The sequence below is a fragment of the Daucus carota genome, chromosome 2 (assembly GCF_001625215.2).
Source record: "Daucus carota subsp. sativus chromosome 2, DH1 v3.0, whole genome shotgun sequence".
Lineage (NCBI taxonomy): Eukaryota > Viridiplantae > Streptophyta > Magnoliopsida > Apiales > Apiaceae > Daucus > Daucus carota.
Genome location: NC_030382.2, coordinates 48,537,738 through 48,564,962, shown reverse-complemented (window position 1 = coordinate 48,564,962; position 27,225 = coordinate 48,537,738). Strand labels below are relative to the sequence as shown.

Genomic DNA, 27,225 nt, shown 5'->3' with positions numbered 1-27,225 from the left:
CGCTGGATATTCATCCAACGACCAGGAAGCTGTGTGTTATTACATATGCTAGCACATGAACCATATATATGGGTAACACTCTAGATAGAACACTTTAAAAAAAAAGTAACACAGAACACTATCATAGTCCTTTATTTTTCGCAAAGAATGATTTGTTAAGGTTATAATTATATAATTAAACACCATTCAAACTTAATATATGAAATCTAACATTCAAATTCATCCACATTATTATTATGAAATATTATGAAATCCAGAATAGAATCATATATATAATTTTTTGCACGAATAATTTTACATAGAATCATGGTATTTTAACCCGAATTTATTGTTAAATATGATGAATTCTATTATTATTTATAACAAAAAGTTAATCAACTTAAAATTTGGGAAAAAAATTAAGTTTTAGATGAGATTCTATATTTATTCTAAAGTGTTTTGTGTTTTTTTTAAGAGTATTCTTTTTTGAGTAATGCCCCATATATATATGATTGGGGCTTTTAATTTTTTTTTAAAGTGTATGGATTATAAAGACACGTTATTAATAATATGTGAAGTATTTTAAAAAGATTTAATGATATATTCGATTAAAATTTTAAATTATATTTTAAAAAAATAATATTCTAATTATAATTTTGATAAATTCAAAATTTGATGATACTAAATTTTTATATATATTTCAAATTTTTTAAAAAATAATTTGAAATATATAAGAAGTTTTACCAAAAAACCATGTGACACCGAGTCCGTTTTACAAAATATTACTGTCAACCGAGAATAATTCTGCGACTAATCTGATACAATCTTATAAGAGCATCTCGAACGGTATTGGCTATAATCGTTGGCTAAACGAGACCTGTAAGACATTATGTAAAATTTGCTGAACCTGTAAGACATTTTGCTTCAATGGTATTGGATATATTGGTTGGCTATAATTTAAAAATAGTATGTTATTAATATTTTAAATTGTTAATATAGAATATATCAGTTCAATATGTTAATAAATGATGTGCAATCTTCCTATAGATTTCCTTACAGACTTGTAGAGGTTCGATAAATTTAATCATCTATAGGAGGTTGGCTAAATTTATAGATAACAACTAAGCATAGTTGGAGATGAGTTTTTCGAGCTGTTATCTAAATTTTTTTATTTTAAATATGACAAATCATCTTTTAGCCGAGGGTTTTCAACACAACATCTTTATCGATTAAATATCTAAAAATCTGCATTGAATAATATATTCCACAAGAAAATAAAATCAGAACACAAATAGAACTATTCTGAATTAACCAAACAATCCCATATCTCCGTTCCTTATTCCAACACAATTGTGTCCCATTTCCAGTCCATAATGGATTCTCAAGTATTATCAGTTACAAAACCCCCCTTTTCTCCCTAAATTTCACTACCCTTAAACCCTCGATTCAAAACCCAGAAATAAAGCATGAAGAAATTTAAAGACGTTGTGATGAAACTCGCTGAGAATGCAGCCCCTGAACTCAAAATCGTGATTCAAGAACAACTCGCCAAGTTCACCTCTGCCCTTCATACCCCTGATCATCCTCCTTACGCTGCTGTAAGTAATCAACACAAACATATACGTGTTTAATTGGTACTGTTAGTGTTTATAAAATCATTCAAATTTTATTTTCTTGATTGTTTGATGTATGAGGGTTATGTTATTTTCTTGATTTTAGTAAAGGTAGAAGCTTTCATGCATACTACAATGTGATGTTAATGAATTCGTAATTTATGAAGAACCCTTCGTAAAGTAGGGTGGAGAATTCCTTGTATGCGTAGGAATAGGAGTGAAGACCCCGAATCCCCAATTTTGAGTGATTTGATTGGTTAATTTATAAGACATGTTTGCCGAATTGGGAATTGACAAAGATTCAGTTTTTGCATGTGTTTTTGAACTATGTGTTCGACTCTTTAAGGTAAGATTTAGTGCATTGCGGCTTCTAAGCAAGACAACTAGTTGTACAAGTCCAATCTGCAATTAGCTTACTTACCTCAGGGGGGTTATAAATTATAATGTTATATAAGGGTGATGGTCACCAATTTATATTTTGTTTTATTTCCTTTTTCTGGTATTAGTATATTTTGTATGTATTGTCTGTTTTCATCTTGTTTCTCATGATTGTAATTTTAAGGCTTTCTGCTTAATAATGTAGATGATACACAATGCAATTATCGAGTTGAATGACAAGAGAGGTTCCAGTGAAGAGTCGATATCCGAGTATATTAAAAATCAGCATACTGACTTACCTTTGGCTCACAATTCATTACTGAAACATCACTTGGGTAAGTTGTGTGAATCTGGTGAGATTGTGGTGACCGGTAAACATCTATACTTACTTCCTGGCAGCAACCCTACACTGGAGTCTCGTGTTAGAACTGAGAAAGATAGGGTGACAAGAAAGAGAAAGGCAAGAAAGGGCCGCGGCAGGGTCGGTAAAAAATGTCGAACAGAGACTGATAAGCATGGGGAATCGCATGGTGAGGAACATGGAGAAACTGCTAGGTTTTATAAAGGGAATGATGGGATAATTCTAGACAACAATGAGATCAAAGTAGATAACAAAGTCAACGGGGTTGGAGAACTTGATCAGGTAGTTAAACAAATTGAGCTGGAAAATAGAATGCTCGATGAGCAAAGTCAGCTACACGAGCAGCTATCACATGAAATATGTGCACCTGTTGTTGACTCATTACAACCTGAACATTCAAGTCCTGACAGGCCCCCTGGTTTTGACTATATAATTCTCCAATCGAAGCAGAATTGTATAATTGTACAAGAACCAGAATTGATTTCTGATTCTGGAAGGCTTTCCGAGTCTGAAACACTGCTGCAGGTAGATCAGGAGCAATGGCGGCTTCAGGGACAAGCAAACTGCAAATATCATATTCGGTCTGAGGGTAATGCCTCTTTGCTAACTTTCATGAGTCATATTTTTATAATAATTGATAATTCATATAGTTGAATTTTAACTCGCTTGATTAGCTCACAATATTAGGCTACTACTTTCCCCAAAATCTTCTTATCATTTAATGTATTTAGTTAAGGCTGCGATGATATACATATATAATGTACTCTCTCTGTCCCAAAATAATAGTCGTTTTGACTTTTTGCACGTAAATTGAGGTGCACAAGAAACATATTCTACATATTATTTTTCAAATTTTCTTTTTTTTTTGAATAAAAATATAGATGTTGAACTTTTATTCAGAACAAGAAAATTTGAAAAATAATTTGTAAACATATTTTATTTTACCTTAATTTACGTGCAAGAAGTCCAAGTGACTATTATTTTGGGATAGAAAAAGTATATAAAATTATGCACTTAGAGCATCTCCGATGGGGCTTTTAAATCACTCTTTAAAATATAATATAATATTTGGCTCCTAGTAAGTTAAGACATTGAAAAAGATGAAAACTCCAATGCTCCTCTTTATACTTGCTCCTTATTCATATTTTATTCATATAAATGAGAGAGAAAAGTAAAAAGAGAGAAATGTTGGTGGTAAAGTTGGAGGGATAGTAATATTATATTCATGAAAAAAATGTTAAGAGCTCCTACATGCTCTTTAAAAGAGAGGAGAGATGATAAGCTCTTAAATTTTTAAAGAGCTTCTAGGAGCCCATTGGAGCTCTAATTCTTGCCTTGCTCTTTAAATTTGAAGTTGAGAGCTCATTTAGAGAGCCCCTTGGAGATACTCTTAGACGGAATATTTGAATTGTCAATACACATAATTTGGGTGGGTAGTTAGCCATTAAATTGACTTGATGGTTGAATGATAACAATAAATGACTGTCCTCCATTGATAATTCTATTAGTTTTCTTCAACATCTTTACTGTTCTTTTGTTATATACCAAACATATCATAAGTTTTGAGTTATACCTAAATTCAGTTAATTGTATCTATTAACTTCCAAAACTTTACTGAATGATTATGCTAGTCATTGCATGTGACTAGGAGAGGCCTACTACGATCTGCCAAAGTAGATAATTGCTACTGTATTGGTGGTTAAATGTTGTATATATGAATTATAGTGAAGTTAAATTAATAAGATATTTTCTAGTATCTGTTAGCTATGTCAAGGAAATATCGAGGAAGAAATAGTTCTTAGATAAATACATGTTCTGTAGTTGCAGTTTGAGGATTCTATTATCTGGAATTATAATATACTCTCTCTATATTATCAGGGTTTTACTAAAAAGTTTACAAATTAAAGGGCATTGTGATGCAATATTAAGATATAAAGCTTTATTGGAAAACATATATTACCTCTACAGGCTCTTAAAGTTTTGAATGGAAACAAAACAATCTTATGCTGTAAAAACTTTAATACATCACGGATATAAGTTTATAGTTTAGATATTGGGGTCTTAAACTACCTTGCGCTTAAATTGTTTTAGTCTGTATATGAAGCATTTGAAATTCACCGTTCCAGTTTGTTTGATTTTTTTTCCCCGATCAAAGTGATATTTAGATATGCCAAGATCTTAGAGCAATTCAATTTACAAATCATGTATATTCAACTTACACTTTATATTAAACAGGCTCCAAATCAGCATCATCAGATTTTTCAACAGAGTTGTTGACTCAAAATCAGCAGCAGCGAATGGATCCATTGAACTCAGATGGTTTACAAGGTGTAAAATCTGAAGATGTGAAACTTTTGGAATCACATCCAAAGAATCTAAAGCAGTATGGAAGGCGGAGGAAGCTGAACCCCATGACAAAGGAAAAAGAAATTCAAGACGTGACTGCTGAACTCGAACAGAAGACGAAACAACTGGATCTTTCAGATCTAGATAAATCGTCCCAGCCATTACCTGAATCTGAGCAGCAGGCAACACTGACATCTAATGATGTTGATATGAATTCAAAGCAGCAGCATATTGAACAACATGATAAATCAGTTTCAAATGATCATATCGAGCAACAGGGGACAAAAAAGGTAGACCAAGTGGTACGTCGTAGTCAAAGGCTTTCTAAATCTACACAAACATATACCTTGTCACTGGACTTGTTGCCAAGCTCACAGTCACAATGTCGTCGTCCTGCGCAACCGATCCTGAAAAATGATCAGTCATCTTTACAAGTTCAGGCGCCCCAGCTGATGAGAATGGATGTAGATTATGTTAACTTGGCCGAGAGAATTCAGCTATTGCAGCTTCCTGCTGTCGACAATATTCAGACCACAAAACACACAGATACAGGGTCCTCAGAATCATCCCTGGACCAGGTGCAGATGGTTAAGACAACCAAAGAATTGCAACAACATGCAAAACTTCGTAGTTGGCAAAAGCGGTGCACATCCCATGAAAATACACAGACTGCTTGTCCTGGTTCTTCATCGGCTATAGGGCCGACAGAGCAAATGTCACAAGTACCACTGTGTCTAGAGTATTATCAACAACCTGTAGCTTTGAAAGAGTCGATGCAGCAGCAAGCTCACACAAAACTGTCTGGCACAACTAAGTTGGTAGCAGACACAAGTATGAAGGACATGCCAACTTTAGATCAAAGATGGACACAAATGCCCCAAGGTCGAGGGAGAGGCCGCGGTAGACCTCCTAAGATGAAATTGGGACAGAGGTCAATGCAAAATCCTTGAATCAACTTACTGATTCCCAAATGAGGGTTATTACTTTAGTTAACTTAATGTTACCATACAGAAGTCTGTAAACATCATTAAATATAGGCAAACCCTGGGCATCCAGATTTCAAATTTGAAGAATTTGCATTTTCAAAATTATATGTTTGGATTTGTTTGTCGACGGTGAAGTAATCATGCTTCTGAGCTTATTATTTAAACTCATAAGCATATTATCCAAGTCCGAACAAGTTGTTAGAACCTTTTTTTTTTTTTTTATCTAGGTGGGAACACATATTTTTCCTGCTGGTGTTAGAGCATTACTGCGCACAAATTACTTTCATTTACATTCATATTTTTTACAGCGGTCTGCACAAGTTACTCTCATTTACATTCATATTTTTTCCGCTGGTCTTTCCATATAAGATTGTTGGCTTTGATATTGAAAAGATTAAGAAATTGTTGTTGGGGGTGTTTTGAAATCAATTATGGGTTTCGTTCATTCGAAGTATGTGAAAAAAACTAATTTAAAATTCATGCCTTGAACTAAAATTTTCATACTCAAGTGGAGGTGGGTACGAAAATAAATTTTATTTCCCATATTTTTATCTCTGTTTAAACAACTATATATAAATATTTAATATTAAATTAAATCAATGATATGAAATATATAATAATAATAATTTTATCAGTATTTTAATTAGTTTTAAAAAATTCTAAATAATAAGTTAGCTTATTAAAAATTGAATATCAAACTCTTAAAAAATACAAACTAAGCATACTTAAATTGCACATTAGATTTACAAATACATAATTTAGTTAATTTTATAAGTCATATCTCAAAATCTAAAATAACCTGAAAATTCGAAGTGAATCAATATAAACAAAATTATTTGTCATCTGTTTTTTCGGTGAAGTCGAAAAGATAGAGAAGAGAACGGTCAGAAATCAGAACTCCCCCATTCCACATGTAATTTATGCTCCACTGTTCTTTTTCTTCCTTCTTCGCCTACAAACCTCTCCCGCCCATACTAATATCTTATTCTGCAAGCCCTAGCTAAGCAAGCCTCTCAATTTACATGGTAATTATCTCCATCTCTATATAGTTTCGCTCAGTTTGTTTTTTAACTAGTCAATTGTTTTGTGTGATTAGTTGGAGCTTTACATAACCGGTACGAATTTTTCGATTCATTTTAAACTTCGCAATCGTATTTAACTACTTCTTATTATCACACTCCTTTACTGTTTAGAGATAATTGTTACTTATTTCATGCATTATAGCTATTATGTATGGTTTTCGGATGAATAACTGTGCTTAATTTAGGGGGTGTATTGGATTCAGATTTTTAAGCAAATATTTTCATTCATGAAATCCGAGGGTATTCGATTGGGATTGTTTGAAATCCATTAAAATTTTGGGGTGTTCAATTGGGATTTTAAATTATGCTACAAAATATGGTGGTATTCAATTAGGATTTTAAATTATGCTTTAAAATCCGATGTTATTCAATTGAGTTTGTTGAAAATCCACTAAAATCTGATTGTATTCAAATGCTCATGGATTTTTTTGGATTTCATAAAATGATGGATTTTGTGGCATTCTTCAGTGTATTTTAAGTTTTTTGAAATCCCACCAAAATCGATGAGATTTTGAAGCATTGTTATTAAATCCTAAAGATCCTATATCAACTCTGCGACATTTTATCAAGAATGCGCACAAAATCAAAATCACACAATCTATTAAAATCCATAGACTAAAAACAATTCATTAAAATCCCAATCGAATACACCCCCGTTAGTTGTTCTTGTTTTAGTCTAGAATATTGATAAGTATAGATCGAATACAGAGGACAAATTCAGTTGATTCGCTGTTAGATAACTAGCATAAAAGCCCGTGCGAGGCACGGGGCTCTAGTTTTTGCTGTATTTTAAATAATATTCATATATCATTATATTATTCTCGTACGGACCTTGAATTTGTATTATGTTTTAAATAATATCCGTGTGTCATCATATTGTTTCGAGCGTAACTATTATGTTTTACTTTTTGACAAAATATGTAAACATGAAAAATGTAATATATGCAACCTAATAGCATTAATAGTAATAATAAGTACTATTCCCTCCATCCCATTTTATATGACCCTTATTCCTTTTTGAGACATCTCTAAAATAATGAACTTACTATACTTACTATTTTTAAACACTATTTTTCACTATTACACCCATTACTTCTCTATTATATACTCTTTTATATTAAATAAACACTATTACACTCACTACTTACCACCACTATCTCAAATCTATTATTAAATTTTGATATATTCCACCACTTTACCCACTTTCCAACTAAATTTACTCTTTTTTACTACATTTTTCTTAATCTCCGTGAAAGTCAAATAAGGTTACTTAAAATCAGACGAAGGGAGTATATTTTAAAAAAAAATTATAGATTAAAAACTACATTTGAACTGATATTTCTATATTCAAATTCGTTAGGATATAGAGACCATTATCATATTATCAATGTTCAAAATTATATTCGAAATTAATACTGAAATTTTAAATTTTAAATATATTATACCTCATTAAAAGTATCTGTAATTTATTGTTGAAATTATTAAATTATTTCAACTAATATACCATGATTTTGATGAAAACTTGTTCTTGATATGTGAATTACGATATCCTAAATCATGATTAAATGAAGATGTGTGGTCCGCGTTGCCCTACATTTATTTCTTCTTTTTTGAGCGTACGTTTGCATAATTGTTAAAGTGATACATGATGGAGCAGATCATCAACACATTCTTTTTAGCATATGTTGCACACATTTTGTATAAATAAAATTTGAAACATATGTTGTACGTAAAAAGACATGTACCTTATTTTATTATAAAAGCATCAATTGAACTACTAACAGTATAATTGCAACCCAAAAATTTCTGACACTTTTGATGTGTCTTATCCTTTTATGTTTCATATCAATTATATAGTACTTCAACGTATTATATTTTTATTGTTAATTTAAAAATATTAGATGATTATTACTTTGATACAGTATGTTATAACATTATCTCGTTATAAAATTTTAATTTTCTAAAATTAGTTTTTTGAGCTTGTCTATTAAGACTTTTAATGATTTTTCATGTAATCGTTATAAAACAGATCTCAAAGAAATGATTTTCTAGAATTTCAAATAGCAAAAAGAGAGTAGATATGAGTTAGGCATCATGAAGTTCATAAAACCATAAAAGATTTAGTTCAATTAGTCGTGTAGTTACTTTTTTAGCTTTGTGCAAACTCACATTTTTAAATATTTTGATACTCGTATTTGTTAGGAGTGATCAATGTGGCATATCATATTCAATTGTTAAAGATCAAGTCATATATTCGATATTTTGTATTATGAAAAAACTATTCTTGTTCTAGTCCTGTTTAATCAGATATTAGTTTTCATCGTATCGCGTCAGATTATCCGGTTCAGAATTAATTATATTTTATTAGTTTAATTTATAAATGATTAATTTAACTATAGTTTGAATCATTTTATTTAACTGGTATGTTATATGTTGGATGATGGCATATTAAAAATTATAGTTTTAAGACTTTAATATATATATAACTTATTTCTCTGTGTTATTTTATTTAATAAAAGTAAAATTTATAACTCAAATCTTTTTAGTAGTTCTCGTAAACGCGTTTTATTATTATGTGGTTGACTTTTGATTAACAATATAAAATTTCCTTAAATTCACCTTCATATCACAAGTTATAGTATTTCAAATACATATATCATCAAAATTATATCATTAAGATATATTTTCCGACACCAAATTTGATGTATTGTCACTATTCTTATATCTATAATTTCTTTTAAAAAAGATTTAGTTACACATCAAATTCTGAATTCATATGTTTAAAATAAAAGAATATTCTAAATAGGAATATTCTTTCAGTCACCTTATTTCGTGTTCACCAAAATATTGTAATCTCTTTACAATTGTTAAAGATCAAGTCATATATTCGATATTTTGTATTATGAAAAAACTATTCTTGTTCTAGTCTAGTTTAATCAGATATTAGTTTTCACCGTATCGCGTCAGATTATCCGGTTCAGAATTAATTATATTTTATTAGTTTAATTTGTAAATGATTAATTTAACTATAGTTTGAATCATTTTATTTAACTGGTATGTTATATGTTGGATGATGGCATATTAAAAATTATAGTTTTAAGACTTTAATATATATAACTTATTTCTCTGTGTTATTTTATTTAATAAAAGTAAAATTTATAACTCAAATCTTTTTAGTAGTTCTCGTAAACGCGTTTTATTATTATGTGGTTGACTTTTGATTAACAATATAAAATTTCCTTAAATTCACCTTCATATCACAAGTTATAGTATTTCAAATACATATATCATCAAAATTATATCATTAAGATATATTTTCCGACACCAAATTTGATGTATTGTCACTATTCTTATATCTATAATTTCTTTTAAAAAAGATTTAGTTACACATCAAATTCTGAATTCATAAGTTTAAAATAAAAGAATATTCTAAATAGGAATATTCTTTCAGTCACCTTATTTCGTGTTCTCCAAAATATTGTAATCTCTTTATAAATCGCCTTTTATAATAAAAGAAATTAATATGACATAGCCCATGTTGAAAGCCCATCAATTTTTCCTTTCAAAGATGCTCGCTTAAATCTCAGTTTTTGTGCTTATTTCTCACATTCATGACTTAAAATTTCTATAATATTGTATCGGTGCTCGTTTAAACTATTAAGTTAGATTTGAATTCGTTCATTTTTATTCGAATACAAATTATATCTATTTTTTGAAATCTGAATCATGCCACGAACCCGATTATTCATATTCTTTTTCAATTTTAAATTTATTTATGTAAATAATTAATTTATAGATATTAATCTATCATGTAAACAATATATGAGACTAAACTGAAATAATAACTCATCCCAAATAAATAAGATATTGAAACGAATATAAATACAAAAGTTTTAAAGTATGTAATTAATGCTTTTGAATAACAAACTAATTGTTTGTGTAGCTCAAGTGGTTTCAGTGATGTATTTGTATTGGAGAGGTCTTGAGTTCGAGTCTCATGGATAACATCTTTTTTTATATATATATGAGAAGAGGTTAGGTTCGGAGTTAGGCTCAGGTTCGGAGCTAGGTAATTTATTTGCTCAGGAGGGAGGCTTGACACGAACCTGTTGGGCTACTATATATATAAGTAGATTTGTTGTAATATACAAATTGACATTGGATCTATCTTTGACAAGTTTAATTAGACGATGCCTTTGATGTATATATAGAGTCATACTCCAACACAAACCAAATTAGTCTACAAACTAAAAACCAGTCCTGACCCATTTTTAATCACTATTTCTAACTACACAAATCACTAGTTAATACATCACAAATCACTAATTAATATATAACATATCTATCAAAGATAAATATATGCATACATACAACATATATATTCATCATCTTCATACGGATCATTAGCGCTTTTATGGCTTGCCACCATCGCCTACCATCACTAATAGCAACCGCAGCTTGCCAAAATAACTTACCACAACTAGCGATTACTTACCACCATCACATACCTCCTCGTCACTTCTTACCATCATGAATCTCCTATAACTACAATTGATGATCAATAATCGACCTCCAATTGTTAACAAAACTATATTTTCTTAATTATGAAGAATAACAATTGTTTATTTTACTGTATGAAACAATGCTTAATGCAGTATAAATCAGTGATTTCTGCAGTTATAAATAGTGACTGTGGAACTGGTTTCTAGTTTGTATTTACGAATTGGTTTGTATTTGATCACTAGCATATATATATATATATATATATATACACACACACACACACACACACACACACACACACACATATATATATATACACATACCACTTTTATTGGAGACCGTGGAGACAACTTATGTTCTGCAATCAAAACACTATAAAATACATTATTTTGTGAAGTATGTTCAATAAATATCATGTATTCATTAAAATTATTGAAGATCATCTATGTTTCATAAGTATATAATGTATGTTCTGCAAGTTGAACAATGTCTTGCAAACTAAATATATTTCGTAGAATATAACATTTTGTAATGTTCTACATGCGAAACTTATATGATATTCAAGATTTTAAAGTGAAATAATGATTTTGTACAACATGATGGGGTTTTATATCAAACTGGCCACCCGTTTCGTCAAAATATCTCACCTGGCCCATCATTCTCATCGGCGACTCATTTAAGCCACTATAAATCAAATATATATCATTTTACCCAGATCACTATTTATACCTTTTTACTTAATCATTAATCAAAAATTAACCGTTTGTCTTTTTATTACAAAACCACTTCGAGTAATTTCATAATTGTCTCTAGTATTTATCAAAATAATTTAGAAATTTCTAAAACAACATAGCTATGCAATTAAAAAAATATATAGCTATGAATATATATTTATTTGATCACTCTAGCTATGTTGCATTAAAAATTCTCAAACTATTTTGATAAATACTAGAGACAATTGTGAAAGTACTCGAAGTTGTTTTATAGTAAAAAGACAAACGGTTGATTTTTGATAAATGATTAAGTAAAGATGATGAATAGTAGTGTGGGTAAAATGATATATATTTGGTTTATAGTGGTTGAAATGAGTCCCCGTTGAGATGGGTGGGTCAAATGAGACATTTTGACGTAACGAGTGGCCAATTTGATATAAAACCCCAACATGATGTGCAAAACTATACGTTTTGCAATGTTTTTATGCAATATTTCACTTGCAGAACATAAGTGGTCTCCACGGTCTCCAATAAAAGTGGTCTCCATAGAACTTTACTCTCTCTCTCTCTCTCTATATATATATATATGTGTGTGTGTGTGTGTGTGTGTGTGTATATATATATATAGACAATTGCTCAAATACAAACTAATTTAAGCCCTTTGATAAATCTAATCTAACGCCCCCTAGAAGTCACCACACATAATTAAAATACTCGCTCCTACATAATATTCCACAAAATCCTTCCATTCTAATTTGATTTTTCCCGTCACTCGGCGAGCTTTTCTTAAAATCTGGCTTTACTGTGTTTTTCTTTATCTCCCTACGATCAATTTGCATACCGTATGTGCTATATTTCGATGTGATTTAGAATTTTTTAAATTTTACTTTGTAGTTTTTATTTCAAGGAGGTTTGTATTGGAGTAAGACCCTCTATATATTGCCGCTGCTGAAGTATAACTAGTGTAGAGTGTTTTTTCATAGGTTTGTTGTGTTATTGCAATAAGCGTCTACGCGCAGGAGATCTGTAGCGGATGGCTCTGACTGTCTCCTTTGTGCAATCTTGTAGTGTGGTAACGTACTACCTTTAATTTGCTTCAAATGTTTTTCCGGAATTCTATATCGTCTGACCAGAAGTATAGCTATTAAAATATACTGTAATTTTATGAGAAAAGAAAGGTGATAGAATTTCCTGAATGTACATTATTGACAGTCTAGAAAAAGGATGAGTTGTTATAGTTTTTGAGCTGGGATACACTTATTGCAGGACAAGTTTGGGGAACAAAAATAAAGTACTACTAGCGGTAATCCGTAACTGAAATAGTACAAAATGATGAATTGACTTGGTTTTAAGTAAGGACAGAGTATAGGCAGGACAAGGATGAGAAATAAAGAATGGCTTGGGTGATTCAAGCAGAACAGCCACTATGCGTAAGGTTTCCTAAGCATAGAAGGGAGAAAAATTGATGGATCACAACCCATAAATGAAGAGATTGATTACCAATATTAGAATAATTCTATTTTATAAGTTATCTCTATTATGTGGGAGATTGTAAACCAATATTACTAACAAAATCTTGCATTTACAGAAATAGGCGAAAGGCCTATTTAAATGGAAATCAGAGTGAAAGAGAACCTTTTTTTTTTAATTATTAAGAGCATACTTCAGAGAAGCTCTTTTGCCTATCAAAGCTTTTGAATGTTAATAATTAATACCAGTTTCTTGTATGGACCAAATGTATTTTAAAGAGAGAATCAAGTTTGACTACAAATACAAATATGGACTATTAACTACAAATAAGAAATAAATATGTTCAAGGACACTGTGCTTTGACCGGTACATGAAGTGTATTGTGTGTGTGTGTGTGGGGGGGGGGGGGGGGGGACTTTATAGACTTTCATTCTTTACATTGGTTTTATCTATTATGAACAAGTTTGTTGATTGTTAAATTTGCAGTCTTTCAGTGAGAAATGTCTGAGAAGTGCTATCATATTTGAAGCTGAGAGAGGCTATACGAATGCCTTGGGAAGGAAAATGAGGTAATTTTGTTTCTCACCTATAAGCCGAAGACTCATAGTTTATTAATTTATGTTTGTTTGGTCTAAGCTCTACATTTCATAGTTTAATAGTTTATCATATTAAACTCTTTGGTTTTTATTTCAGGTTTAACAGTTTCCTTTTCTCTAAGGTTTCAAAATTGTGCTCTCGATCAAAGCATAAGTTTGCAGAAAGCTTGTTAAAGGAGGTGGGAAGTTATGAGCGCGCAAGCATTACAGACCGATCCAAGCTGCTAAATAAGGTTTGCGATTCAATTTATTGACATGGACCTTATGTCATAGCATCTTTTCTGGGATGCAACATATCACGTAGATTTGGTTGGTTTGTTGCTTCAATATATGCCAATTGGTACTTTTATGCATCATAATTTAGCATCTGTCACTTATATCTACTGTTCTACTGTGTTCTTGCCTCTATAATTGGTTGTGGCATCGTGCCCTGTCTTAACTAGTCCTATTTGTGTGAGCATTTTCTTAGTTAATCTTTCTTTTCTGTTTGTTATAAGTTTATGTAACCTTTCACATCAGTTTTTTTCTTTGTGAGGTAAACCTTTCAGTATTAATAAGTACATTTTGATTAATAGGTATCTATCCTGATGGGCTACAGTGATCTAAATGAGTTATTTGAGAATGAAAGCGTACCGACAATATCTGGCTTGAACCAAGAAGCTGCAGCTGGTGATTTTAGTTTTGCACGTAAACGTTTTCCTTCTATCATCTTAGGTCAATCTCCAAAAGTGAAGTTGTATGATGAGAACACCCTACATGAAAGGATTGACCATGCAGCAGGTCAGATTTGTAAGGATTTCTCCCCAAGCGCTGTCAATGCAATGTGGGTTAATCCTGATAGTTTCTACGAGGCATGGCCTTCTATGGCCAGCATTCATAAGTTAGAATCTCTTTCCTTGAGAGGAGAAGATAATTTTAACTTACCTTCATCTTTGGACTCTCAAACCGTGGATAATAATTCAGTTTCAGGTAGTAGTGGCACAGGTGAAATATGGCTTTCTCAAGCTGCCAGCCTTCGTGTTGAAAAATCTTCTTCTTCAAAGGAAGAAACATCTTATACTTCTCCTTTGCGTGCGAACTCCCAGACTTCGATGGCTGAACCTAAGCTAGTTCCAGAACCCTTGGTTGATGATGCTCCCAGTGGAACTACACTTGAAATTCAGCAAACTGCTTTATCAGTTAACTTATTTCTGGACAAACCTATAAGTTTCATCCCTAAATTGAGTAAGAAGCATAGCAGTCAGTTGGAAAATTGTGGTTTACACACGGTGAGGTGACGAGTTATTAAATGTTGTTCTGATTTTGGATGTTTTACTCTAATGAGCTCCTAAATTTAATATTATTATTCGACAATGTAGCTGCGAAAGCTGCTTCACCATTTCCCTAGGACCTATGCCGATCTACATGATGCACAAATAGGAATAGAGGACGGGCAGTACTTCAGCTTTGTTGGCAAAGTTTTATCCTCAAGGTGATCAACATCTTCAACTACAAAAAACAAGTTAATGATAGCAAATAATAACTGTTCATTTTAAATATTTGATAACAAAGAATAGACTTTCTACTTGTATAGCTCTAGTTATTTTGTAATTGTGGCACATAAATTTTGTCTTGCCTAAAAATTATTTTTTGATGAACTAAAATTAATTCTGACTTTTGACTTTGAATAATGCAGAGGAGTGAGGGCTAGCTTTAACTTATCCTTTCTTGAGGTTGTAGTGGGCTGTGAGATTGTGGAGATCAATTCAACTTCTGAACAGTTCACAGATGAAATTGATTACAAAAAAAAGAAAACTGTTTACCTACATTTGATGAAATTCTTCCGCGGGACTCGTTTCACATTTCAGCCATTTCTCAAAAGTCTTCAGGCTAAGCATAAGGAGGGAGAAATTGTCTGTGTTAGTGGTAAGGTCAGTTATGTTACTATTTTCAGGAAAATTAGAGTGCTGATGTAGGTCAAATAAAGAAAATTGCACCTACTGTCTTGTTTATAGTCTCCTCAGAACCCTAGACTAATTACAAAATGTTGGATTTCTTAAATTGCAGTTCTTGAATTCCATTTCGAGATGTCAGGAGTACATGATTTTCAATGCCCTTAGTAGTAGTAGTAGAAGAAGAATAGGCTACAAAATGCTCTACAAATGTTGCCCTCTTTGAGTCTGGTCCATGTTACTAGAATATAGTACAAGGGTATATATGCCAAACTCACGCAATGACAGCTATATATTAACTGTTGCCCCTATTCCAGGAATTATATCGCTGGTATAGTTTTATGCTCTTCCTCTTTGCAAGGACAAATGATAACAATATTAACTAGTTCTTGTATACCTTAAGCACACAGGGATATACTGACATATCCTTGGACAGCTTATGCTAAGAGGTTAGCATGTATCTTTCACATGCAAGGTTTTGATCCTGTGCCAAGGTTTATCTTTGTTTACCTGCCTATGTATTCTTCATGCAACAAGCAGAAAGGTTTGATTGCCGTTAGTCTATAGAATATAGATGTAATAATCTCAATACTGACTTCTGCAATTAGTCTGGTAGTATTATGGATTTATAATTCCTTATTCGTCCTCCGTTGTCTTGTTCAATTAGTTTACATCATATTTTATTTGTCTGAGAGTGATAATTGGGGAGACAATTTCTTAAGTGCTGCAGTTTTGATGCAGGTGAGGTCTATGCATGCCAAAGACCACTATGAGATGAGGGAATACAATATGGATGTTATTCCAGATGGAAATGCCTCAAATGCTTCTGGAACAGAGAGACCATATCCAATTTATCCTTCGAAAGGTGGCGTAAACCCGAATATTCTTAAAAGTATAATCTCAAGGTCTGCTCATTGAACCTTTAGTAAATTTAGACTTGTTTTAGCTCATTACGGCGTTGTATGGATTCCATACTTTCCTTTCACTAAGAATCTTCTCTAGCTGTTTTAAATTGAAAGTTGCTCCTTGCTTATTTTCTTCCTTCTGTACTACATTCTTCTCTGACACGTGCGCTCACACAAACACAAATTCTGACTAGCTTTCTGCGTCTGTGTTTATACCTTAATTTTATCCGCCTATTAGTCTTATAAAATTCAGATATATGTCTTGTTGCCATCGTTGGCTGGATTTACAAATAAGCTATAATGCCCAAACAATTGCATGTGCTTTCGAGATCCAAGTTTGGAGCTCTCTAGAGTCATTAACTGAGATTGAAAATTACAACTGTCTGGATGAATCATGCTGTCTGGTTAAATACCAAGTGTTTAGTCGATATCAATATAGAGAGAAGGCACTTTATTTTATTATGTAATGTGATGTAATCTTACAAGAGAATGATGCAGTTCACTCGAAAGTGCACCCATCTTCTCTTTTATTTTGTTTTTGTTTCTTGTTTGATAAGTTACTCGTGAAGACTGAACCATAATAATGGAATATAAATTTGGTTTTAACTTAATATAAAATATACTGATTACAATGTTATATATGTACCATTATGTGGATTACTGACAGCAGTAATAAGTTATGCACTTCCTGCCACATATAGCTGTCCACAGGAAATTACATGAGGGTGGTTTTTTTCTATCCCTGTTATTCTTTTATGGCTACATAAAAGATTGTGGGGTAAATTTCCTGCAAATTAATTTATATTTTTGATATTCTTACAACCTAGTTATCTTGATTGTACATTTGCAGGGTGCTACAGGTCTTGCCTGGCGAAATTGATCCTATTCCAAGAAATATCACTGAGGAATTTGGACTTGTACCCCTCCGGGATGTAAGTAGAATCTTTTGTAAAAGATGAACTGTGTAGCAGTCTGTTATATTAATCAGTGTGGTTATTTGATTAACAAGGCAACAGAAGCCCAACATGTCATAAAATTTCAACATCGCTTAATATGCAAACAATTCCAGTTCTGCTACACCCTAAAAATCCCCATTTTTATTATGATCTAAAGGATGTTGAAATATTAGAAACGTATTTTTACTTGCATAATTAAATTAATAGCAAAGATGTTATAACAAGTCAACGAGCAGAGCGATAGAAAAATTAAAGTCTGCTTCATGCCAGAAGATAAGTAGTGATTGATTTGGTATCATGTATATAATTGTCATTTAATGTTTCATATCTGAGGAGTTGGACTAAATTTATCGCTTGACCAAAAATAGGAGTATGACATAGGTATCTTGTGGTTGTTAATTTGAAATGATAACTGAGAACTATGTGGATCATGACATCTATAGGACTATGGTTAATACTTGATTGAATGTTTATAATCTGTTTATTGCTGGGCGCGTTGTCTTATGATATGTTGATGTTGGGGCCTGGGGGTCTATTAAAAGAAACCATTTGACATTGAGATGGATGTTGAGCTACTTTATGTAAGTTCTTCATGTAGTCAGTTTATAAATAATGTGCATGGCGGGTTTCCAGTCAGCCTAACTGTTTAATATAAAATTATACTGGGAGGCTGTAACATACTGCCAGAAGTTATGAAGCAAGGAAAATAACTGCAGTGGTGACGTGGTTGGGGAAGATGACCATCTGTGATGGATTACAAGCATGTCGTGTTAACTCACTTTTCCCACATCCATCCAGCATGAGAAGATGGGCTTTATGGGCTAAATAAGATTTTATCAGGACATCACTTTCCTGTGATCTTCACTGCTTGTTATTTTTATAATCTTGTTGATGAATTTTTTTAGCTTATACATCCTATTAAGATTCAGGAAGAAGCAGCCTTGCATATTGTTGTCATCTCAGACAAATATTTATCCATTATGATATCTGATTGTGTATATACTACATAAACACACTTGTACACAAATTAATGCCTTTGAAGATATTTCTACAATTAAATTGATGCATTATTGGGGTGTGAAATTTCACTTATCTTCTTTTCATAGAGTTTCTTGTTATAAAAGTTTGCGGTAGAAAGTCAAGGTTGATATTTCTGATGCAGGCTTATCTAGGAATACACCAGCCAGAGAACATAGATGCGGCTGATTTAGCTCGTAGGAGGCTCATCTTTGATGACTTCTTTTATCTTCAGGTGATTGGATTGTTATTGTTGTTAACAATGGGAAAAGTTTACTTTTAGAGTTTTGATACATCTTCAAGTCAGTCTGCATAATCACTAATGTATCATACATGCGAATATGCGATGCATTTTGCTGATATGGATGATGAAGAGCTATACCAATTTATGATCATTCAGAATGATTATGCTGTATCTGTTAGACATTGGCATTTACCTTCAGGTTCATGCATCAACTTGTTGCATGTTGTTAGGTGTCAAATATGGTGTAGAAGCACAGCTGCATGTTTTGTTTTTACTTTGTATTCATCTATTAACATTGGTAAGTGATTGGTGTATAGATACTTACTACTTGCAAACATATTTTTGAACTTTGTTGCATGCTTACATCATTTAGACTAGTCCTGTTCTCATTTAATTCTATACAATGCTATTGAGTTATCGGGTCACTGAAATCTTGACAACATTTGCAACCATTAGTCAACATGCTAACTGCTACATCATAAATATTTAACAGTTAGGACGTCTGTTCCAAATGCTTGAGGGACTCAGAACACAAATAGAGAAGGACAAATTGCTTGATAAGTACAGGAAGCCTGAATTGAATGTGGTTTTTGCTGAAGACTGGTGCAATCTTACCAAGCATTTTTTAGGGGCCCTTCCGTATTCACTTACACGTAGTCAACTGAATGCAGCTTCAGAAATTATCTGGGACCTTAAGCGGCAGATTCCCATGTATCGCCTTTTACAGGTCTTGATTTATATTTTTACTAAATTTTCATCAGTCTCATATTTTACTTTAGTACAGAACTGTTGATCAGCATGTCCTATGCGTGTGTGTATATCTCCTAGTTCTGGTTGTAACTAGAAGCTAAGAGTAATAGCCCCTCATGTTGAATGCTATTTATATAGTATTGAAGATTGTTCTGTAGTTGGCTGTCACGTGTCAAATTTATTTGATCTTCAGCATGCCTTTAACATCAAAATACTAGTAAACGAGCACAGCTGCATATGAGCTAATATGGGAAAAGATGCCGGTTTGCCAGTCATGTATGAGTATCCTTTAGTCTGAGAGATGATTGAGATTATTCATTAATATATTGTAATTGGTTGACCAAATACTGGTATATTAGAAATTAAATAATACTTATTTCGTTTTATGCGTATGCACTATTTCTCAATTTTAGAACTTTTTGTTTGTGCTCAGGGTGATGTTGGTTGTGGGAAAACTGTGGTAGCTTTCTTGGCATGCATGGAAGTCATTGCCTCAGGTTTTCAGGTTAAGCTTCTTCAAATCTGATATCTATAGTTACTGCTGTTAAGGATTGTACTTCATCTGAGCTTATTGTAGACAGTTTTTGTTGACATTTATTTTAGGCAGGATTTCCCTTCTTATCAACTGTTCAAACCTTCTTTTAAGAAAAGAGTGAATGAAAGAGTGGAATGAATTACATTTGGTTGGGGTGAATGATAGTGGGTAGAAGGAAAGACTTAAAAACAATGAGCGAACAAAAATTTTCTGTAATGAAATTTCTGTAGAAAATGGGTATATGATAGAGAATGGAGCATTTCTTCACAAAATAATTGTGGGGGGGGGGGGGGGGGGGGGGGGGGGTGTTGAGCTCTAGTTAAGGGTGATAGAAATGGAATGGTGGAAGGAATGAAAAATTTAAACATTTTAGCTATATTATAGTTGAAATTTCATTACATTCCCTCCACTTTAATTCACCCCAACCAAACGCAACATTAGAGGTGAAAGAGAGGGTGAACTTGGTAAAATATGATATAAAATAAGCTTGTGATGATGTGTGAAAGAATAGGGTTTATTAGTTTTTTCCTTAAAGCTCTTATATAAATTGGACTTCTATCTTTACTCATATGTAGGCTGCTTTTATGGTTCCCACCGAGTTGCTTGCGGTCCAGCACTATGAGCACCTTCTTAATTTGCTAGAGAATATGGGGAATGAGCATGACAAACCTTCTGTTGCTTTATTGACTGGGTCAACACCATCAAAACAGTCACGGCTAATTCGTGAGGTAATTCCCTAGTAACTCATTAATCTGCTGTTACATTTTATGATTGATTTGCATCTATGTCATCTTTGATTAACAGGGTCTGCGAGCCGGCAACATCTCATTGGTCATTGGAACTCACAGTTTGATTGCAGAAAAAGTAGAATTCTTAGCTTTACGCATTGCTGTGGTGGACGAGCAACACCGTTTTGGTGTGATTCAGAGAGGAAGGTTCAACAGCAAGGTGAGTTGCTTCTAGTGCCCTGTGGAAATGGGCCTTTATAACTCCCTCGAGGAGTATAAAAGGGAAGAAAGGGGGGGGAGGGGGTGATGATTTGTTAGCATGTAAGTAATTTTTTTTATGCAAGCATAATAAAAGAGAAAGGGGGTGAAGATTTGTTAGCATGGAAGTACTACTTCTATGCAAGCATAATAAAAGAATGTTTGTGCATTACTCCCTCCGTCCACTCATTGTGTCCTCATTTCCTATTCTGCTTGTCCCAAAACTATTGTCCACATCTAGTAAATATGGTGAATTAGGTATTTATTATGTTAATATCTTTAAAAAAACACTACAACTTTTTGGTAATTATCAGCTTATCTAATATGAGTGAATACAAGGTGGATTTCTTATTATGGACAAAATGAGTGGGACGGAGGAAGTATTTTTTTATATTTGAAGGAATGATTGTTTATCCTTGTGGCATGCATCAGTCATAGGTGATGATTTATAGATTCTGATCATGTTGCGTGGAAGAAAAGAGTGACTTTTTTAATTTTTCAGAATAGTGTTTTAGTTAAAGTTAAGATATTGTAGTTTTTTGTCTAATATATATATATTAATAATAATATTTGTTACTATATCCTATGTATCGTAATAATTATTTTTATTGTGAAAGATAAAATTATGTTAGGATAATATGCATTTTTTAAGTGAAATAGATTTTAAATAATTAATAGACATGTTTGGGTTAATCTATTTTTATTGGGTGTGTTAAAATGTTTTTTATATAACATGTTGAATAAGTTCTTAATAGTCAAGCCCGTCAAAAGGCTAATTTGGCCCGAATAGATAATGTTTTAATGAGAATACTTAAACATATTTTAATTATCATAAAAAGGCCTCATTAAAATATGTTATATAAATTAAGGAGGCGTGCCCAATACCGGCAGACCGACCAAACTTGTGGTTGGTTGTCCTATGGGCGTGTATGTATTGGGCTTGTGGATTTTGACTTTTGAGTTCGAATGGTATCAAGGCCTGTTGGGCTGGAAGTCCAGTGAATTTGGGCTTTAGGTTTTAGAAATGTGTTTGTGATTATTGGATCAAATAGAAAGTGAAAATCATTACTTTGTCAACTAACCTGTGTATAAATTTGTACTTATGTTCTGTAAGATATGAGATTCTTGGACTCTACTTCCAGTAGATTGCTATGAAGTTTTAGTTCCCAAGTATTTTGATTTCTGTTTATGACTGAATTTTGATAGTTAGTTGCTCAATGACTCCAAAATTATGCCCGACTAATCAAGCATGAAGGGGACGAGGGTGCTTGATAATATATTTTAAAGGGTGCTTTATAATATGTCTTTTGCCAGAAGTTCATGAGTTTTATTCTAGTAGTAGAAATATTGAATCCTTGCGACATGCTATTTAACTGATTGACTTATTAATGTTTTGCAGTTATATTTTAACTCTCTGAGTTCGACACTAGCTGGAAATGATTCAAGTGCCTCGCCCAAGGGCGAGTATATGGCTCCTCATATTCTCGCTATGTCGGCTACCCCAATTCCAAGGACACTTGCTCTGGCCTTGTATGGTGATATGTCCTTGACCCAAGTATGTATAAGTTCTATATATAACATACAAATCTTAAGTACTTATATTCTGTTAATTAATAAAAGACATTAATCTGGCTCAAACTGTTTGTGTCGTTATTGTTTATCTTAATGATATAGATCTATGTAGCAAAACATGTGTATGGAACATGGAGTCTGCTTGAAAACGGTTAATAATATTGCTGTTACTGTTACTTCTCTAGAAACTTGATTAACCTAACCGACATAGACGGTTTATTTTTTTTATTATAACCTCATATATTTTGTCTACTATAAGCTTATATATTCCCTTTTTAAGTGTTTTATGTTGACTGCTAATTTCTTGAATCCACAGATCACTGATTTACCTCCTGGAAGGATACCTATAGAGACATGTATTATTGAAGGAAGTGAATCTGGCTTTTCGAAGGTCTACCAGGTTAGTTTGTTTTCTACAACAAGAGACACTGATTTTAACCTTTGTGCAATCATTGCACCAAATGTAGGTGTATTTAATGAACAATTTAATTAGTTATACTTAAACCTCTACTTTTTGAAACAAACAAAAGCCAGCCAGTGCATTAACATGTACAGAAGGACTTGAACTATGGAAGGATGGTGTAGTCATAAGGTGGTGCTTGTATTCTTTGTGTATTCAGCTAGGGTCTAGAGGCTGATGTGGTCTTGAATCTTAAACTCCCCCCTCCAATAAGCCTTTACATAGTCAAAACAATCTAAAACTTACTACATGCTCTCATCTTTTGTCTTGTTATATGCCTTTCCCCAAAGATTGATTAGTGCTGTAATATTTTAATCACATGATGGTTCCTTGAAGAACTTCTCACAAAGTAAGAGGTGTCTTGATCCTTTTATAGTTATCCATGTTGCTGCTGGTCGCTTATTAACCAATGCTCGTGGGTTCCCCGTCTATACAGTTATTATCAATAGTTTTGTACTAAAAAAATGTAACTATATATACTGGCATTTAGTATATACTGCTTTATGCCCTATTGAAAATCAAACGTAAAGCAACACAAACTGATATATCTATGTTTAACGTGCTAAATTCTGGTGAATATATTTATAAAGCAGCATTCTTTGAACTAAAATCTATGCTTCTTTAAATTGCGGATGTGTCAAGTCCATGTGCTTGATTTTACTGACATTTTGCCAAGGATATGTGAAAGGGATCCGTAACTGACCTAATAAGAAATGATAACAAAAATGACGTGCTCCGCAATGAGTCTAAATTAACTTTTATAATCCTACACTTATCTGACGCAAGGATCTATAATACAACAGGTTATGTTGGATGAACTAGAAGCAGGAGGAAAAATATATCTGGTGTATCCGGTAATTGAGCTCTCTGAACAGCTTCCTCAACTTCGTGCGGCTTCTGCTGATTTTGAAACTATATCTAGTAAGTTCAGAGATTATAATTGTGGGCTGCTGCATGGGAAAATGAAGAGTGACGAGAAAGATGAAGCATTGAGACGTTTTAGATCTGGTGAAACTCATATACTGCTAGCTACACAAGTTATCGAGATCGGTGTGGATGTTCCAGATGCATCTATGATGGTTGTTATGAATGCTGAAAGATTTGGAATGGCTCAATTGCACCAACTTAGAGGACGAGTAGGTCGTGGAGTGCGAAAATCAAAATGTATACTAGTAGCGTCTTCCGTCAGTAGCTTAAGTCGGTTGAAGGTGCTTGAGAGCTCGCAAGATGGTTTTCACCTTGCAAGCATGGATCTTATTCTTCGTGGACCTGGTGACTTACTTGGTAAGAAACAGTCAGGACACCTTCCAGATTTTCCTATTGCCAGACTGGAGATAGATGGGAATATTCTACAAGATGCACATGCCGCCGCCTTGGTAATTATGATTCCTTTTCTTTCTAACTTATTAGTAACAATTTCGAAACCCTTGCTCCATAACTTAATAACTTCTTGATTAATATATGTGATTGCCTGAATGATAGTTGTTAAGGCCCAACGCCATCTTAATTAAGTGAACAACTTATTTTACGGTGCATATCACAGATGTCATAAAAAATAATGCTACTAGGATTTTGATTGATATCATTTAGTTCAATTTTTTTTTTGGGCCATATGTGCAGGAAACTTTAGGCATGTCCCATGATTTGGAGAAATTCCCTGAGCTTAAAGCAGAACTTAGCATGAGACAGCCGCTTTGCATTCTTGGTGATTAACACTAGATGTGACTTTTTTGTCTCTCCATCTGAAGAGGGTCTCTATCTCAGATCAAGGTACATTTGTGTTTCGAACATGAAAATTTGAGAACGAAAAAGAAGACCAAATTACAAATGAAGTTGAAGTCCTGTAGTTTGTGAATACGCACGTGTTCTGTATCTTATCTCAATAGTCTATACCTAACACTGTACCTGTATAGCTGATGCCCTTCCAGTACCAAACATTTTAGCTCTCTTTTAAATTTTATATAGATACGTAAATTATTAGAAGCTTGTGTGCTTTACTGCTTTGCAAAAGAAAGTAAATATGTTAAATTTGGTATCATGAAAAACATTAGTAAAAAAATATTGATGCAGATAGAAGATAATAGGATCCAACTATAGCAGTTCTGTTCCATGATTTGTTTTCTCCCGGGCATGTGATTATATCAGCATTCTTACTCCTAAAATTGCACCGTTTGGTATTTGTGTCCAGTTAGACTTGCTCCTAGAGGAATTTTTTTAGTCCTTAACTACATAATTTTGGTTCTACAAGAACTGCGATCCTGGGTTACTTATCAATAGGGGGAAGAATGATTTGTAATTATTTGTATATACGTTGTTCTTGACAGTGGTCTGGGAATAAATAGACTTCTCATTTAGTTGGTGTAATAATGAGATGTAATCCACAAACAAAAACTCGTTCACATGTCTTTTAGGCTCATTGTCTTGAGATAGTGGTTACATGGAATGTTTAATTTTTCTCAGGATATTGTTTTCACTGATGCACACCGCAATCAGATTAGGTAAGTTCACCAGTAGACATTGTTAGTAGACAATGTCCGGATAACCTATAAAAATGTCAAATGAGCAGGAAATTGAAGGCAAAATCAGAGACAATCCAATTCATTCAATGCTATTCTAGTTGAAACTTCGCTATCTTGAAAAATGATAGGAACTGTGTACAGGAAACCTCATCAGCATACCATGAACATATGTAATAAACAGATGGGGTTTCCATGATCGTAGAGCTCTACCAAGAAGACAAGATAATTTATTGGGCTGTAACTTGGAAAATGATTTAACTGTTTATAAGAAACCTGATTTGTATGGCATGAACATACACGATGGGGCTTACATGATCTTAAAGCTTTACCACAGAGACAACATGATTTATTAGAGTTGTTGCAAAAACCCCCTTACAACCCAACACTTGTATGAATTTTCTACCGACTAGAACTCAACACTATCACATGCTCCGTACGTTCATTGGTGGTACAGTACAAAATGTCCAATGTACCTGGCTTTAGAACCTATGCTTTATAATTGTATTTCTTATCCTAAATTTGTATTTGAAGCACAAGCTCGACATGTCTCCCAAGTCCCATTAAATATGTACCCTATTATTGTCAATTGCGATTCAATCATATTCATACGACAGCTGTACTGTAGAAAACAGTTTATACAGCCCAGTTATGAAATTCATTTCATTGTCATGCTTCCTAGGAGTATTTAATCAGAGTTCAGTAAATGCATATATTCACACAAAGTAATTTTGGAAAAGATGAGAAAATTATGTTGAAGATGATATTACTTCGCTGAAATAATATTGGTAAGAGGATTTGCATTGAATCTGGACTCATATACAAATACACACACACACACATTGTCCTTGTGGTTGTGTGTGTGTCCAAGAAGATGAGAGTAATGGTGGTATACAAAACTGAGGAGTGTTGGGAGTGTATGGGCATGAGTTTAAGAAAAGAGAAGATGAGGGGGGAATGGTCCAATGTGATATGAGGAATGTTCTTACGCCACATGGTGGGACTTTGGGTTCAGTTAAATATGACAACTCCCTTGCAAGCACCAAGTCTACATCTCGTTAACCAATTTGCTTACAATTCCAACAATTTGCTGCATGCTTTTCTATGTCCTAGTCTTAGCCTACTAGTATTAGTTTATATAATCCTCCGCAGCAGTGTTGAGCTCGAGATGGAGTCAACATATTACTACATAATTATATGCCCGTTTATCATGATCAACTCTTTTTTATGTTCTTTTTTTATGTTTTTGATTACATATTTGTTATGTATGTGCATGCTTCCATTCGGGGGATGTAATTTGAACTTCTCAATAAGTAGTTCGTAAAC

At 33.0% G+C, this 27,225-nt stretch overlaps 2 protein-coding genes across 5 annotated transcripts; both read left to right on the top strand.

Annotated features, from left to right (window-relative positions):
* The first annotated feature begins 1,281 nt into the window (after nucleotides 1-1,281).
* LOC108206907 (uncharacterized) lies at nucleotides 1,282-5,927 on the top strand. Its single transcript, XM_017377337.2, has 3 exons — nucleotides 1,282-1,577; nucleotides 2,176-2,920; nucleotides 4,567-5,927. Exons 1-3 carry the CDS (start codon nucleotides 1,446-1,448, stop codon nucleotides 5,625-5,627), a joined length of 1,938 nt encoding a protein of 645 aa, XP_017232826.2. The 5' UTR covers nucleotides 1,282-1,445; the 3' UTR covers nucleotides 5,628-5,927.
* Nucleotides 5,928-6,516: 589 nt separating this feature from the next.
* LOC108209719 (ATP-dependent DNA helicase homolog RECG, chloroplastic) lies at nucleotides 6,517-25,366 on the top strand. 4 transcript variants are annotated; one of them, XM_064087896.1, is made up of 19 exons: nucleotides 6,551-6,688; nucleotides 12,945-13,033; nucleotides 13,918-14,000; nucleotides 14,125-14,260; nucleotides 14,603-14,807; nucleotides 14,991-15,295; nucleotides 15,386-15,498; nucleotides 15,703-15,937; nucleotides 16,700-16,863; nucleotides 17,714-17,795; nucleotides 18,982-19,071; nucleotides 19,574-19,807; nucleotides 20,264-20,335; nucleotides 20,941-21,093; nucleotides 21,170-21,313; nucleotides 22,751-22,906; nucleotides 23,240-23,323; nucleotides 24,187-24,759; nucleotides 25,004-25,234. In XM_064087896.1, exons 2-19 carry the CDS (start codon nucleotides 12,995-12,997, stop codon nucleotides 25,094-25,096), a joined length of 2,961 nt encoding a protein of 986 aa, XP_063943966.1. In that variant the 5' UTR covers nucleotides 6,551-6,688; nucleotides 12,945-12,994; the 3' UTR covers nucleotides 25,097-25,234. The 4 variants fall into 4 exon arrangements, with proteins under 4 accessions (XP_017236268.1, XP_017236269.1, XP_063943966.1 ...); XM_064087895.1 differs by having other exon boundaries at nucleotides 14,603-14,816; XM_017380779.2 differs by having other exon boundaries at nucleotides 6,517-6,688; nucleotides 14,603-15,295; nucleotides 25,004-25,366.
* Nucleotides 25,367-27,225: the final 1,859 nt, after the last annotated feature.